General features: G+C 41.7%; 1 protein-coding gene across 2 annotated transcripts in view; it reads right to left on the bottom strand.

The window, feature by feature from the left end:
• PID1 (phosphotyrosine interaction domain containing 1) overlaps positions 1-15,000 on the bottom strand; it is a 66,415-nt gene that overhangs the window by 3,699 nt on the left and 47,716 nt on the right. For both annotated transcript variants that reach the window (XM_085862941.1, XM_085862940.1), the window contains one exon: positions 1-3,136. This exon is cut by the window's left edge and continues 3,699 nt beyond it. In XM_085862941.1, the coding sequence (XP_085719067.1) occupies positions 2,606-3,136 (531 nt within the window). In that variant the 3' untranslated portion in view covers positions 1-2,605. The remainder of the gene's footprint in view (positions 3,137-15,000) is intronic.

The raw sequence follows: 15,000 nt of genomic DNA, 5'->3' as shown, positions 1-15,000 counted from the left end.
AGGCAGTGCCGGCCTGCAGACAAAAGATAACCACGATGATGGCAAAGACTCAAAAGCGTTTCAATGTGCAACACGTCCCTAACCCACCGTGGGAAAAGCTCAACTGGCTGGGCAGTGTCATATATATATATATATATATATATATATATATATATATATATATATATATATATATATATATATATATATATATATATATATATATATATATATATATATATATATATATCGAAACGTGGAGATTGACACGAGCACTCCCTCGATCTCCATTGGACATAGTCCTCCACATAGGTGCGTCTGATGTATGTATGTGTACATATATTTTTATATATATATATATATATATATATATATATATATATATATATATATATATATATATATATATATATCTATATGTATATATATATATAGTCTTTCCAGTTGGGATGATCCATTGTAATTAATAAAAGGCACAGCCAACTAAATTGACACAACTCGACCAAACTCATGCCTACTTTGATACAAACAGGCGAGAGCCTATCAAGTCTCAAGCAACGTTTCGTTCGGGACCTACAAACTTCTTCAAAGCCAAGTGAAGAATCGAGTGTGTGGACTTGCTTTAATCTGACTTGTGGTCGTCCTCTTCTGGTTCAAAACTGATGTTCGGAGTGAAAAAAAAAATTATTACTTACCTCCCTGTTGTTCTTGGTCTTCGTGGGGTGCCACCAAAACTGATCGATCTGATGCCTGAACTATACTCTGGTACTGAGAGTGCTATGAGATGTGGTGGTACCATCTCTGACTTATTTCCAGTTGTTTCTGATGTTTGTCAGGGGTGTGTACTGACTCCCACAATTTTCAGCGCTTGCATGGACTGGATTCTGGGAAGGATGTTGGAGAGATCAAGCTGTGGTGCATCGCTTGGGAATGTCAAGATCTCTGACCTTGATTTCGCAGATGATGCAGTCATCTTTGTGGAAACACTGGATATCCTTTTGGGGGCCCTTGAGGTATTGATTGAGGAGTCTGAGCGGCTGGGATTATGGGTTTCCTGGGTCAGAAAGAATATCCAGGCTATCAATGACATGTTGGATGCTGCTGTCCTGTCTGTGTCTGCTTGTGGTGAGGATGTTGAGGTCACGGAGTAATTTCACTTACCTTGGCAGTGATATTCATGTCTCTGCTGGCTGTTAGACAGAGGTCAATAGATGTCTGGGTCAGGCCTGGGGAGTCATGGATTCACTCTATCATGGGTGTGGGGCTGCCAGTACCTGTGCAGGAGGACGAAAGTCCGAGTCTTCAGGTCCTTGGTGCTTCCACTCTTGCTCTATGGATGTGAGACTTGGACTTTGACAAGGGATCTGAAATGGAGGCTTAATTCCTTTGGTACCAGGTCTCTTCTCAGAATCCTTGGCTATCGCTGGTCAGACTTTTTGTCTCATGAGCGGTTGCCGAGAGAGACTCAAATGAGATTTGTTACCTGCATAGTCTGTGAGCATAAGCTGCAGCTGTATGGACATATGACTCATTTTCCTGAAGCTAATCCTGCTCAACAGATTCTCTCAGTGAGGAAGCCTCGTGAGTGAAGGGTGCCAATGGGCCAATCACGTACCTCCTGGTTGCAGCAGGCTGATCAGCATCCCCAGGAGATGGGGAAGGGCCAGGCATTTATCTGGGGTATGGCCAGACGGAGACCCCTGGAGTACCGGCGGAAGGTGGACCCAGCGACGTGCTGCTCCAGCGCACGCTTCCATACCTGACATGACCTGACCATTGCTGCGCAGCGTAAGAAGACCAGGCTTTGTAATTGCTTCCGTGTTTCTTCATGTTGTCCGCTTGCAGTTTGAAATGCTTTTTGGTTTACCATTTGATCTTTTGTCATCCAATTTTCAACAAACCTTTATCGTGATAAAATGGAGAACACCAATACATAAATTTTACTCTTTTTTGCTGTTGTTTTAGTTATGTTTAGTTCAACTACAACATGGACGTCAGGCCAAATTAGGGCCAGGCATCTGCCTGACCTGACCTGACAATGTGGAAGGGCCTTGCATTTTGAGATGCTTTCTCGTTACCTTTTTGGTTGTATGAGCCTTTTCTTTAAAAAAAAAAAAAAACAACAAAAAAACATTTGGGTTTAACGTGCTGTTACTCATTTACATAGCACAAGGTACATATACTATGTTGTAGTCTACAATGTGAAAATTTAGGAACCAAAAATGGTTGTGCCAAGTGTTCACTTACAAATCAAACCAATGAAGATGGTTAATGTCTGTTCATTAAAAAAACTACAGCTCAGAATTATTTAGCTTCTGAAAGAAACTTCAGATCATGTGGTCACAAACCCATCAGGAAATAATGAAAGAGCATAATGAAAGAGAAGTTACACTCAAACTGGAAAATATGGTTATCAGAGTTTCTTTGAGTAAAAAGAAAAATCGCAGGAAAAATGGTGGAAATATAAATTTCTGTTGGAACCAAGTCTCTTGTACCGTGTATGGCTTACCACGTCAATGCAATAACCTTTATCAAATGCCTATGGACAGGTGACAAAAACTTTTCTGCCTCGATACTACAACGTTATTACATGTTATCAATTTCAAGTTACGTAGTTTGTAAGCTGTCACAATGGCAAACTTGCTCCAACTTGAAGAATAGCTTTATCTGAAACCGGGCTTTCTTTCACAGGCTTACTTTCATGTCCAGGCATCAGCATGACTCTTGGAAGCTGATCCTGGCTTTTCATGCCTCGGAGAGTGCATTGGAAAGCCTTCATCATGGTGTGGGCAAGACGGCGTGCGGCAACCGGGCACTCGCATTCCACTGCATGACACCAAAGCTGTGGATCAACATCCATTTCAGTTTCACGGTACACCCAGGCAAGAATTGCTGGATGCTCAAGATGCTCTGCTGAGCAGAATGCAATGCGTGACACTTCAAAAGTGAGCACAGGGTGCTGGATGGATGTATCAGCCTTCACTACATTCGTGGTGGGTGCTGTTGCAACAGGCCTGAGGCGCAAAATAAAGGGACGGAGGTTGAGATAAGAAGGAATCATAGTGGCTCGTGTACACAGTGCCTCTACAGCTGTTGAGGTGCAGCCAGGAGTGAAGGTTGTGAGAATGGGCAGGCGCTCCTTGCCCAGATAGGAGACCTACCATGAGGCAAGAGGATGAAAAAACCAGTTGTTAGTTAGGCTTCAGTCATGACATACATATCAATTCAAAGCTGAGGCATAAAGCATCTGAAAACATGGATGAGGGAGTGAAAGCTGTTCCTTAGCATGCCATAGCCTGTAGAGAAGCAAACACATGGATTGTTCTGCCATCAAGGTAAAGCCTCATTTATTGTTTGTAAATTCCAGAAATATGAGGAATTTTAGATAGAGGCATAATTGTCTGCTCATCAAAATTGTTCTGATGTCCTATTTTATACATACTCATGAAAAAAAGGGAGGTGGGTATGGGGGGTGGGTGGGGGAGAGAGAGATTCAAACTCTTGCATACATGGTGCATTACATATAGGAGTGAGAAAATGAGGATCTCAAGAAATACACGAGGCATACAACAATAAGAATACAAGGGCATAGGCAAGTCAATATGTGAAATGGGCAACAGCTTTCATTGTAACATATATCCACAAGTCAAATTTTTTTTGTTGTTTTAATGAAAGAACGATGGAATGGAATCCCCCCAAAATAAGCAAACAAGGTAGGAAGGAAAGACTGGAACGCCACTACAATACAACACCATAATCCTTTTACGGATTGCCATCACGACCCCTTTTGATATTTTCCCGTCTCAATCCCACAAAACATAAAATACACAATTACACCAACCCACACTACAAATCCACAATGACCTCAAACATCAACATCTTCATGAAATTGTAACTAGTGCCACCGACACCAAAAATGTCAGAAGATGTCGTGATGACAATGCGATAAAGGATTGTGGTGTTGTATTGTGGTGTCATTCTTATCGTTTCATTCCTTCCTTGTCATTCCTTCTTACCTTGTTTTTGTTGGGTTTTTTTGGGGGGGGGGAGGGGAGATTTCATCCCAACGTTTCTTTGTTTCAAAATAATGTGTGTATGTTGATATATATATATATATATATATATATATATATATATATATATATATATATATATATATATATATATTGTTACGGTTGTGGAAATTCACAGAGCACCATTCAGGTTCTCCGAAGATCAGTTATGTCGATAAGTGTGTGTCCAGAATAGATTTCACCACCGAAGTCTAACGGGAATTTATTCGTGAGCCGGGCTGTGAACCTTTGAGGTAGTGTTATTTTTTCCTATCGTTATTTTAAACAACATCTCCTCACCACCTTCGCCACAACGAACAACATCTCCTCACCTTCATCTCCACAAACGCTGCCGTCTTTTCCCCAACAAACAACATCAACAAACGAACAACGTCTCCTCACCTTCATCTCCACAAATGCTGCCATATTTTCACCAGCAACGGCATCCACAGACGAACGGCATCTTCGCCGACAGACGCGGGGACTCCCTCGTTGGAGCGAAAGCCGGTGATTTCTACCACGTCCGCATGGTCCGTGTTTGACGGCGGGATTGCATCAGAATCACAAAAGGGGCGGAGTCAGCGGGGGTGAAGGGTCAGAGGTGAAAGACCAAACACCACCCCCTGAACCCAATAAAAGGCAGGGCTCGAACGCCGAGAAACCAGTCTGGGTTCGTGGTTGAGTTCGTTCGGAGTGGAGCTCGGAGTGGAAGTCGGGGTTGAGGTCGGAGTGGAGCCTGGAGTCCAGCCAAGTCTGCAGTGCTGTGCAGAATTGTGGGTCGGTGGAGGCATCCGGAGAGAAGTCGCCAGCCAGCGACATAACAGTCTGAGGTGATCGGGCCCCGGGATGGTCAGAGCGACGCTGAGAAGTGAGCGGGCTCTTAAGAGAACATCAACTCTAAAAGAGCAAGGCCCGTTCGCTCCTCTGAGGTGTCGTTGGCTTGGCCCGATCGACCAGGCCGCATGGCTAGGCCTAGACCAACCGAGCTGCCAATACACCAGCTGCCGTGTTGACGACAAGACACACGGAGGGTCGCCGAACTCGGGCCCAGCGAGTCACCACGAGGGTGGCAGGTAACCTGCACGGTCTCGCGGAGCTCCTTCGGTCTCCACAGCTCCACGGAATATTAAAGGCCTACGGGACCTGTTCTCCCTGTTCTTTTCTTTCTGGGTTTTGCATGGAAGTCTGTGGCGCCTTGTTCATTAAGTAGAATAGTTGTTAAGTGCATGTACATAGTAAATAGATCAGCGGTAGGTCTTTTTGCTCGTGTCCTGTCCCTTACCCCCATTGCTTCATTGACTGCATACATGCCTGCATGTATAAATAAATGTCATTGTTTGAATAGTCACCTGCTCGTTACGTCCCTTCCTCCATTGAGCTGCCATAATTGCGTTGGGAATAATCGCTGGTTTTTAATAGCTGATAAGATAATCGAATCCAACGGGGCTTGGCGATAATACACCGCTCGGCAATTGCAAATGGATCGAGCTGCTTAAGTGGCTCGTTTCCGAGCAGGTTCCGTTGAGGTACAACCTCTCGGTAGTCTGCCCGCGCGAATAATTAGGTAAATCGACAATTCGGCGATCGACTATGTAGCGAGGGCAGAGCATTGACAAGGTTGTGGTGTGGGTAAAAACAAACCCGTAGCTGGATTTTGGCATTGATCCGAAAGCTGCGACTGGATTTCCACGGTCGGTGGGCGTGCGGCCGCAATTAGCTAAAAGCGGTCGCCCGCATGCCGGAGTGGTGAGAATCCACAACAATATATATATATATATATATATATATATATATATATATATATATATATATATATATATATATATATATATATATATATATATATATATATATATATATATATATATATATATATATATATACATTGTGAGCATCACCGTGGATTGTGTCTCACACGGTAAAACCACATAATACACAAAGAACAACCATCCATCTGCCACCCAGACCATTGTTCCTGCTAATGCAAACCATTCAAGCAGAAGGCATATTATACGGTCGGCAGGAAAATCAAAAGATGTGGAGTGTGATGAGCACTCCACCGATCTCCATTGGACATAGTCCGACACCACTCCTCCCATGCTCTTCCAGCCAAAGAAGCTGCATAAAGCAACAAATTAAGTCTCTCAAGGTAAGCCCTTTACTATTTCAAACCCTTCCCAGAGTTCCTCCACAGCTGTAAAGACATTCACAAATAGTACACACATGAGAATCCCAATGCTACACACCCCTTCAGCTGCTGGAATGGTTTCATCACTTGTTGGTGAATAATCAGCGACAGCGCAGACAGCAATGCATACCAATGAGGCTCCCAAGTATGTACCACAGGCAAATGTCAAAAGCAGTCAATATATAACTTATACAAAAAGTCAGACCCACATCCCTCACCTGTGAATGGAGGGAATAACCAATCAGCTCTCACCTAATCAATTAAACCCAAGTGATTAGGATTATATAAATAAATTGACTCCTCCCATGCTCTTCTAGTCAAAGAAGCTGCATAAAGCAGCCAAGAAAGTCGACCAAGGTAAACCAAAAAGCACGTGGTACATACTTGGGAGCCTCATTTGTATGCATTGCTGTCTGCGCTGTCACTGATGATTCACCAATAAGTGATGAAACCACTCCGGCAGCTGAGGAGATGTGTAGCATTGAGATTCTCATGTGTGTACGATGTGTGAATGTCTTTACAGCTGTGGAGGAACTCTGGGAAGGGTTTGAAACAGCAAAGGGCTTACCTTTGTAAGCTTTCTTGGGTGCTTTATGCAGCTTCTTTGGCTAGAAGAGCATGGGAGGAGTCGATTTATTTATATAATCTGAGCCACTTGGGTTTAATTGATTAGGTGAGAGCTGATTGGTTATTCCCTATATTCACAGGCGAGAGATGTGGGTGGGTCTTTCTTTATTATAATATATATATATATATATATATATATATATATATATATATGTATATTACACACACACACACACACACACACACACACACACACACACACACACACACACACACACACACACACACACACACACACACACATCCAATATATAAAGTTCATTCCAACCACTCACTGACTGACTCACTGAATGACTGACTGAGATTATTGTTCGGTACTTTCTGGGTGACATAGAAAGCTGAAATTTGGCATGCCAACAGACATCGAAGCTAACACACTGGGGAAAAAAATCACAGAACCATTGGAAAGTGTCCTTAAATGAAAATAAATAAATTTAAAAAATAAATGCAGGTGAGCGACACAAGATAATGGGGAAGCACAGTAATTTTTCGTACTGATGGACATCGAAGCTGATCCACCGGGCAAAAATCACAGAACCCTCACAATGTGTCCGTAAATGAAAATATAAATAAATGAAAAAAAACGAAATGAAAAAAAATGCAGGTGAGTGACCCAAGACAATTGGGAAGCATGGAAATTTGGCATGCCGATGGACATCCAAGCTGATACACCTAGAAAAATCACAGAACCATTGGAAAGTGTCCATAAATGAAGATAAATAAATGAAAAAAAATCAATGCAAGTGAGCGACTCTAGCCAATGGGGACGCAGGGTTCGTTATTGCTTCCAATATGGAAGCATACCACACTCGTCTAAAATATAAAGCTCTTTTTAACCACTGACTGATATTAAAGATTGCTACCTTCTGGGTGACCTAGAAAGCTGAAATTTTATGTGTCGATGGACAGCGAAGCCTGTACACCAGAAAAAAAATCACAGAATCGTTGGATAACATCAATATATAAATGAAAACATAAATAAATGAAAACACATAATTGAAAAAAAAAATGAAACAAAAATGCAGGTGACCGACCTGAGACAATGAGGAAATACTGTAATTTTGTGTGCTGATGGACATCAAAGCTGACACAAAGGGAAAAATTACAGAACCATAGGAAATCATCTGTAAATGAAAATATAAATAAATGAAAATAAATAAATGAAAAATCAAATGCAGATGAGCAACCTGAGACAATGGGGAAGCACAGTTCGTACGCGTACACAATGTGCACAGTTCGTGTGTGTACACAATGTGTAAGCATACCCCGCTAGAGTATATATATATATATATATATATATATATATATATATATATATATATATATATATATATATATATATATATATATATATGTTACAGGACGGGGGTCAGCCGCCAACCGACCGCTCTGAACGGAGCCGCAAGTCGAGTCGGCCCGACCGATCGCTCAGAATATTGATCGCCACCCAGATAACTCCGAGCGACAGGTCCTTGTACAAGAACCGAAATACGCCAATCGGCAGATCACGTTGGGTAGGGTCGATTGCCAATCTTCAATTTACCTAAATACCCACGTGATCCAACTACCGGGGTATTCTACCCTCGACGGAACAAACCGCCGAGGCGAGCTTGTCCGTGTGCGATTCCGAGCGGCGTAATCGCCGAGAACTGTTGGTCCAAATGTCCCCCTATTACGGCAAACCAACGGCTTTCTAACTCCTAACACACGAAATGTTCAGTCAATGAGGGAATGGACGCAACGAACAGGTTTACATTCACACAAGGGCATTTATTATAATGAAACAAGTATGCAATTAAATAAGGTAAAACACGTATGCAATTTTACAAGCAACAAAAGCACGACAAAAGAACTACAACCGTCTACTTTTTATGTACAGTCATTTACACTTAACAGCAGTTCCTACTTATTAGACGGGCCCACGGACACACGTACGCGCGCGCGCGCGCGCACACACACACACACGACGGTGGCTGAGGCCTTTAATCACGAGCTTCAGCTCGGAGGACAGGTGAGCTGGAACTCAGAGCTCGATTCGAACCTTTCCACCTCGTGTGGTCTTCAACTTATCCGGACCCGGGCTCCAGCGAGCGCGAGATGGATCCAATCGTCGCGATCCTTCCCGAGCTCCCGCGAATCCTCCCGGGCTTCTCAACACGTGCCGGTGAGATGAGGCACTGATCCTTCCTGTCGATGCATCGCTTCCCCGAGTAACCAACTCCAAGAAGAGGCCGACGCGTCGCACCAAGCCGGGAAACAAAACGGAGAACGAAAAGCTCCACGAACCAAGAGGAAGAGGAAGAAGAGGAAGAAGCCTCCACTCGCAGCTCGAGCCGAACAACCGGCTCAAGTTCCTTCCAAAACAAAGCAGCAGCCGAAGCTCACTCAGCCAGCCGAAGCAAAAAGCTTCCTCCTCCCACGGGACTCAGCACACGAACTCTGCAAACGGGACTCAGAACAGGACTCTTCACGAACTCAGCCCTACCACGGGACTCTTTTTGATCAAAGAAAAGATGTCCTCTTTATCCTTTGCACCCCCTCCCCTGCACCCGGCGTGACTCATGCCTTCGTGGTCCACCCCCCGCTCAACCACGGGTGGGAGGGAGTTGTTGACGTCACCACAGGGTTCTTCTTCCTCTTCGCAGAAGAGGGGGAGGAACATCTCCATTGTTTGCTCCATAACTATTAAATCGATCCGCAGCACATCTAATCGATTTCAAAACATTTAAATAATGGAAGGTGAGCTCTCTAGGGAACATGCACTTATCAACATAGCTGACTAAGGGAACCTGCATGTTGAGTGCAATTGAATTCCAAATTCGTAGCAATATATATATATATATATATATACACACACCACACCAGTCAAAAGTTTTAGAATATCCCATTTTTTCAGTTTTTACTGAAATGTTAGCAGTTTAATGTTTCAATCTACTCTGAAATTAAAGTAGAGAACAAATAAACAATTGCATATGAAAAAAGAAATCATGGAATCATTTTGTTGAACAAAATTGAATGTAAATTTTGGACTCATCAGGGCCACCTTTTGCAGATATAACAGCCGAACATACTCGTTGCATTCTTTCCACAATGGAAATCAAATATTGTAAGGAAAGTTCTTCCCAACACTGTTGAAGAAGTTCCCACAAATGTGTTGCACTTGTAGGTTGCTTTGCTTTCACCCTTCTGTCCAGTTCATCCCAAACCAGCTCGATGGGGTTTAAATCTGAAGACTGTGTGGCCATTCCATGATTTGAAGCCTACCATCTTGTTCTTTTCTTCCAAGGTAGTTCTGACATAGCCTGAAGCAGTGTGACCACTCCTCATTTTCATAAATGCCAAGGTGAGCCAATGAAAAACGTCAAGAATTCACAAGGTTTTTGAAAAGTGATGATATTAGAAAACCTATACGCCAAGAAAACCTATAGCAAACCAGGAAGCCAAGGTGAACAACGAATAGCCAAGATCTTGTGAAAATGAAAATGTCGGGAATAGGCCGCATGGTTGTACAACCAGATCACGACACGGTGCAGCTGCAGCGCGCACCGCGATTATCTAAAACTGCTTTTACCAGCCTCATGTGTTTACAGGGTGAGCGCTTTGCCACCTCGTGCCCTGTGATTCTGTCTGCCTTTCACTGGAGGAGAGATCTGATTGGCTAATTGCTAATTCCGCATCACGAGCCGCCATTTGGAAAGTTTGGTTAAACTTGTGAACTTTCAGCTGTTTCTGAGTGTGGCAGACAAACCGCTTTAATCTGCAGAAGACTAGCTTTTTTAGTTAAAATTATCTTCTGCTGTGATCATTTTTGGTAAGTATAATATTATAAATCGATTTTATGTGTCTTAGCTTTTGTTTTTGGACGTTATGAAGATCACAGAATCCATGATGTGTTACTGTTACTGGTGTGCTGGAATCTATAATAGTTCCATTCAATGGAAACTCTCCCGGGCCTGAGCCCTTCGGGCCCTTGAGTGGTTCGAGCGTTGGACTCGAACGTGCATCTGATGATCGAATCCTCTGGCACCCGATTTCATCATTCGTTTATCACGTTTAGCTGTCGCTGATATGGCCCTGATCGTGTTTACAAATCGACGGTAAATAATCAATTCATTTTTCCACGGGCCTGGTGAAAAAAACCACCGGTCTGTGGCAAAAACGGGACTCTGCAAAAATTAGTCTGGACAATTTTAATTGGTTCAGAACCTTTTAAAAATATTTTGCTGGTGTGGATAATGCTTCGGCTGTTCAGGTCCAACGAATTACCGCATTGTAACAAATTTAAAGTTCCACTGCACTTAAAAAAGCCTCAATTAATATTATTTTTTATAATACTAGTACGTGTCCGTAAAAAAAAAAAAATAAAATAAAAAAAACTTTCAAACCACGAGCAAGAAACAACAACCACATAGGCCGTTCCTTCGCTCTCGCGTGCCCGTACATGCGTGGCCCGGAAGTTCGCATATCGCAGTTACGATTATTCGCAATTTAGTTTTGATGGCCAATTATTCAATTAGCGCAACGTATTTTGCCTTTTCGCAATGTCATCGCAAGGAAAAACACAAAGCGAAGAGAAGAGAAGAGAAGAGAAGAGAAGAGAATAAAAAAAAAATTACTTCCTGCTTCGGAGCATACCAGTTCACTCTGATGTTACCGAAATTTATGCACTGTCTAATATGAAAACGATCATAACTTGGGGCATTGTGTTTATCTATAAATGCGCATAAGAAATCAAGAAATTATTAGAATACAGGAAAACATCTAAAGGTACCAAAAAAACACCTGTTGTTTAAATTTTGTCTCCTACTTGCTTATTTTCGATCATAAGTTATCGTGTGTTTCAAATTTACTTCCTGGTTCAGAGTACACCAGCTCACTCTGATGTTACCGAAATGTATGCACCGTCTACTATGAAAACGATCATAACTTGGGGCATTGTGTTTATCTATAAATGTGCAAAAGAAATCGAGAAGTTATTATAATACACGAAGTCATCACTCTCTGGAAGTCCATACGTTGTAACCCGTAATGGGGAACGCGGCTGAGGTTCCCTTCCCCCATCGGCCACGCCCACGCAGCAACGTGTCTTGTCATTGCTTGGTAAATAAATGGCCATAACTTGGGAAGTACTTGTCTGATTAATATCAAATGTTGAAAAGGCACAACCTCAGGTCCCCAGCAATATATCTGGCAAGTTTCAATTGGATCGGACCAGTGGTTGTATGTCCTCTTTTAACGAGTTAGGCCTAATCAAAGGCAAAAGCAAAACAATTGTCAGTTATTGTGCGCCGAAAAATGTGAAGTTTTGTCATAAAAATATTAACCCTTTGGCCGCCGACAAACTGCCGCCTGCAACAATGAAGCCTTCATTGTGGTAGTTTGTCACTCGGGCAATTGTTCAAGTTTTTTGGTGTACAATTGTTTTCCTTAGGTAAAATGGTTATCAAAAGACATGCAAATAACTTTATATTAAAAAGAATAATATTAATTGAGGCTTTTTAATGGCAGTGGAACTTAAAATTTGTTACAAGCTGCTTCAAGCACTGGTGTATTAAATTGTTTTTATTTTCTAAAATAAGGGTGATGTCCAATGCTGTGATGTCCACATACAATTTGTGTGGAAAGAATGGGAAGAGACCTTTCCAGAACCTGAATTTTTATAAAGTTGTCAGAGGTAATGAATTCTGCTAAATGACAGTTTATAATGTCCATGACTTGAGCGTAATTCACATTGCAAGTCTTGCTTGATGATCATAAAGCCCAATACAAGTCTGAAGACGACGATGGTTCACGAGCGGTATTTGACGATGTAGATTGTTTCAGAAGTCAAGGATGAGACAATGTGCTAATTTTTGACCAAGTTATAAAAATGATCAACATGGTGTGGTACGAGTGACAGGTTATGAGCTGCAAAATGTCGAAAACCCAGTTTCGTTCAACAACTTTAAAAATTTGACCTTTGCATAACGTTTAAAGGTCCCAAAACATTGTTGTGGACATTAAAATAAGGAAGCAGGATATGTGCTATAGCTTAATGGAGTTAGTTCGTCGAAGAAGGTCGAAAACCCGGTTCGATTCCCACAACTTTGAAAATTTGACCTTTGTGAACTTTAAAGGTCAAAGGTCAAGGATTATGACCTTTGGTGCAAAACTTCCTCTGAAATATTCCAGGAACAATATAACGTCATATAGGGTATATGGAATTTCACACTCATCGGATTATCCATACTTTGTTGAAATCAGCGTAAAAACAAACTTGAAGGGGGCGCCATGGGCAAGGTGTTCGAGATAGAGCAAAATGGTTTCAAGACTTTAGGTGGGGAATGACCTCAAGATTATGCATAAAAATGTTGTCATCCTAGCTCTCAAATTTTGGGCGGTCGTCTGATTTTTATGTCAAAATTCGAAATTTTCTAAGTTCATGACCTTGTGACCTTGGCCTTGGGACTAAAATGAAAAATCGTGCTCAGTGAGGTGCCATTGGGCTAACCAAATACCCAAACCCCTGGCAGATTCGACAAACCCCCTAGGAGAAGATGCAAATCGAATTCGGCTACCCCCTAAAAACACAATTCGCAATTTTCCAAGTTCGTGACTTTGTGGCCTTGACCTTGGGACGAAAATGAAAAAACCGAGCTCTGTGGGGCTATGCAGGTGCCATTGGGCTAACCAAATACCGAAACCCCTGCGAGATTCGACAAACCCCTCGGAGAAGAAATTTTTTATGTCAAAATCGCAATTTTCTAAGTTCGTGACCTTGTGACCTTGACCTTCGGACGAAAATGAAAAATCGAGCTGCATGGGGCTATGCAGGTGCCATTGGGCTTTCCAAATACCGAAACCCCTGCCAGATTCGACAAACCCCTAGGAGAAGATGCAAATTGAAATCGGCTACCCCCTAAAAACACTTGTTTTTTGGCCGTGGCTTCGCCCATAATTGGCGGACCAAGCCCATTCTCAGGAAAACACAACTAGATCATGATATAAACCTCCCACCAAAATTTCATCAGGATCGGATCAAACCCACGGAGCTATGCTCGGGACAGACAGACACACAACAATAACGAATATAGTGGTCACATATTTTTCGTGAAAATATTTTTTCGTGAACCAATATACGAAGTGGAAATTCTTATTATTTTTCAGACAGTACCATGGCCAGTCAGCCAACAGCAATGGAGGCGGCTGTGGGCACTGCAATATCACAACATTTGAAATATGCCCCTGATCAGCATGGAGGTGCGGGCAGGAACAAGCCCTCATGTAATGATAATGAGTAACAGCAACACGCTGTGCCAGCCGCCCACGTCCTTGATTCTTACGAATTAGTAGCATAGTTAGTTGTAATGTTGTATGTTGGAAACCCAGCCTAAGTTTACATTGTGAAAATATTTACATGTAGTTTTATGCATAATGAAGTTATTTTATTTTCTCGTGAAATTAACATTGAAAACACCCAACAAATTAATTTTTTTGTGCTTTGGAATTCTTTATGTGAGATGCATTCAAAATTGTGTTCTCATACTTAATGATGTTAGATTTATATTTTTTCTTTGTATGAATACACACAGATATATATTTGGTCTCATTGATTTGCCTGATTGTAATTCAGTTTGATATAATTTTATGCACTGTTCATATCATGTCAAGTATCATCTGTTTAAGTCTTTTTACACCTCATTCTATTGATGCCCGCTGTGGGACATAACAAGTAAAAAATTTCTAAATTATACTATACATATCTCAGAGAAATTCTATCAGAAAAGTATTTGACTTCCAAAGTGGGACCCATATTGTACTCTTACCAGTCATTGCTGAATTTCTACCTATTGAATGTCAACTATTATGTCGTATAACAAAATTTATATGTGGTTCTTCGTCTTCTCATAATTATTACCTGAGGTTGCTTAATTATGAATCTTGCAACAATGGGTAGTATGTCATCAGTAGCTAAAACTTTAAATTACATTTTATATAAATGCAAGTTATCGGTCAATACCTTTTATGCTGCTAATGCACATAATGTATGCAAGCATATAATTATCAGCAGTTTTACTAACACTGCACGATGATGTTGTTGTACTTAAAAGGTGCCTTTGTGCAGTCAATTATATTTGAGAAAGAAGCTCCACAGTTCCTCTCTGGAGCAGAACT

Source organism: Eptatretus burgeri, chromosome 17 (genome assembly GCF_056783735.1).
Source record: "Eptatretus burgeri isolate ZD-2024b chromosome 17, Ebu_testis_v1, whole genome shotgun sequence".
NCBI lineage: Eukaryota > Metazoa > Chordata > Myxini > Myxiniformes > Myxinidae > Eptatretus > Eptatretus burgeri.
This window is presented reverse-complemented; position numbering and strand designations above follow the sequence as displayed.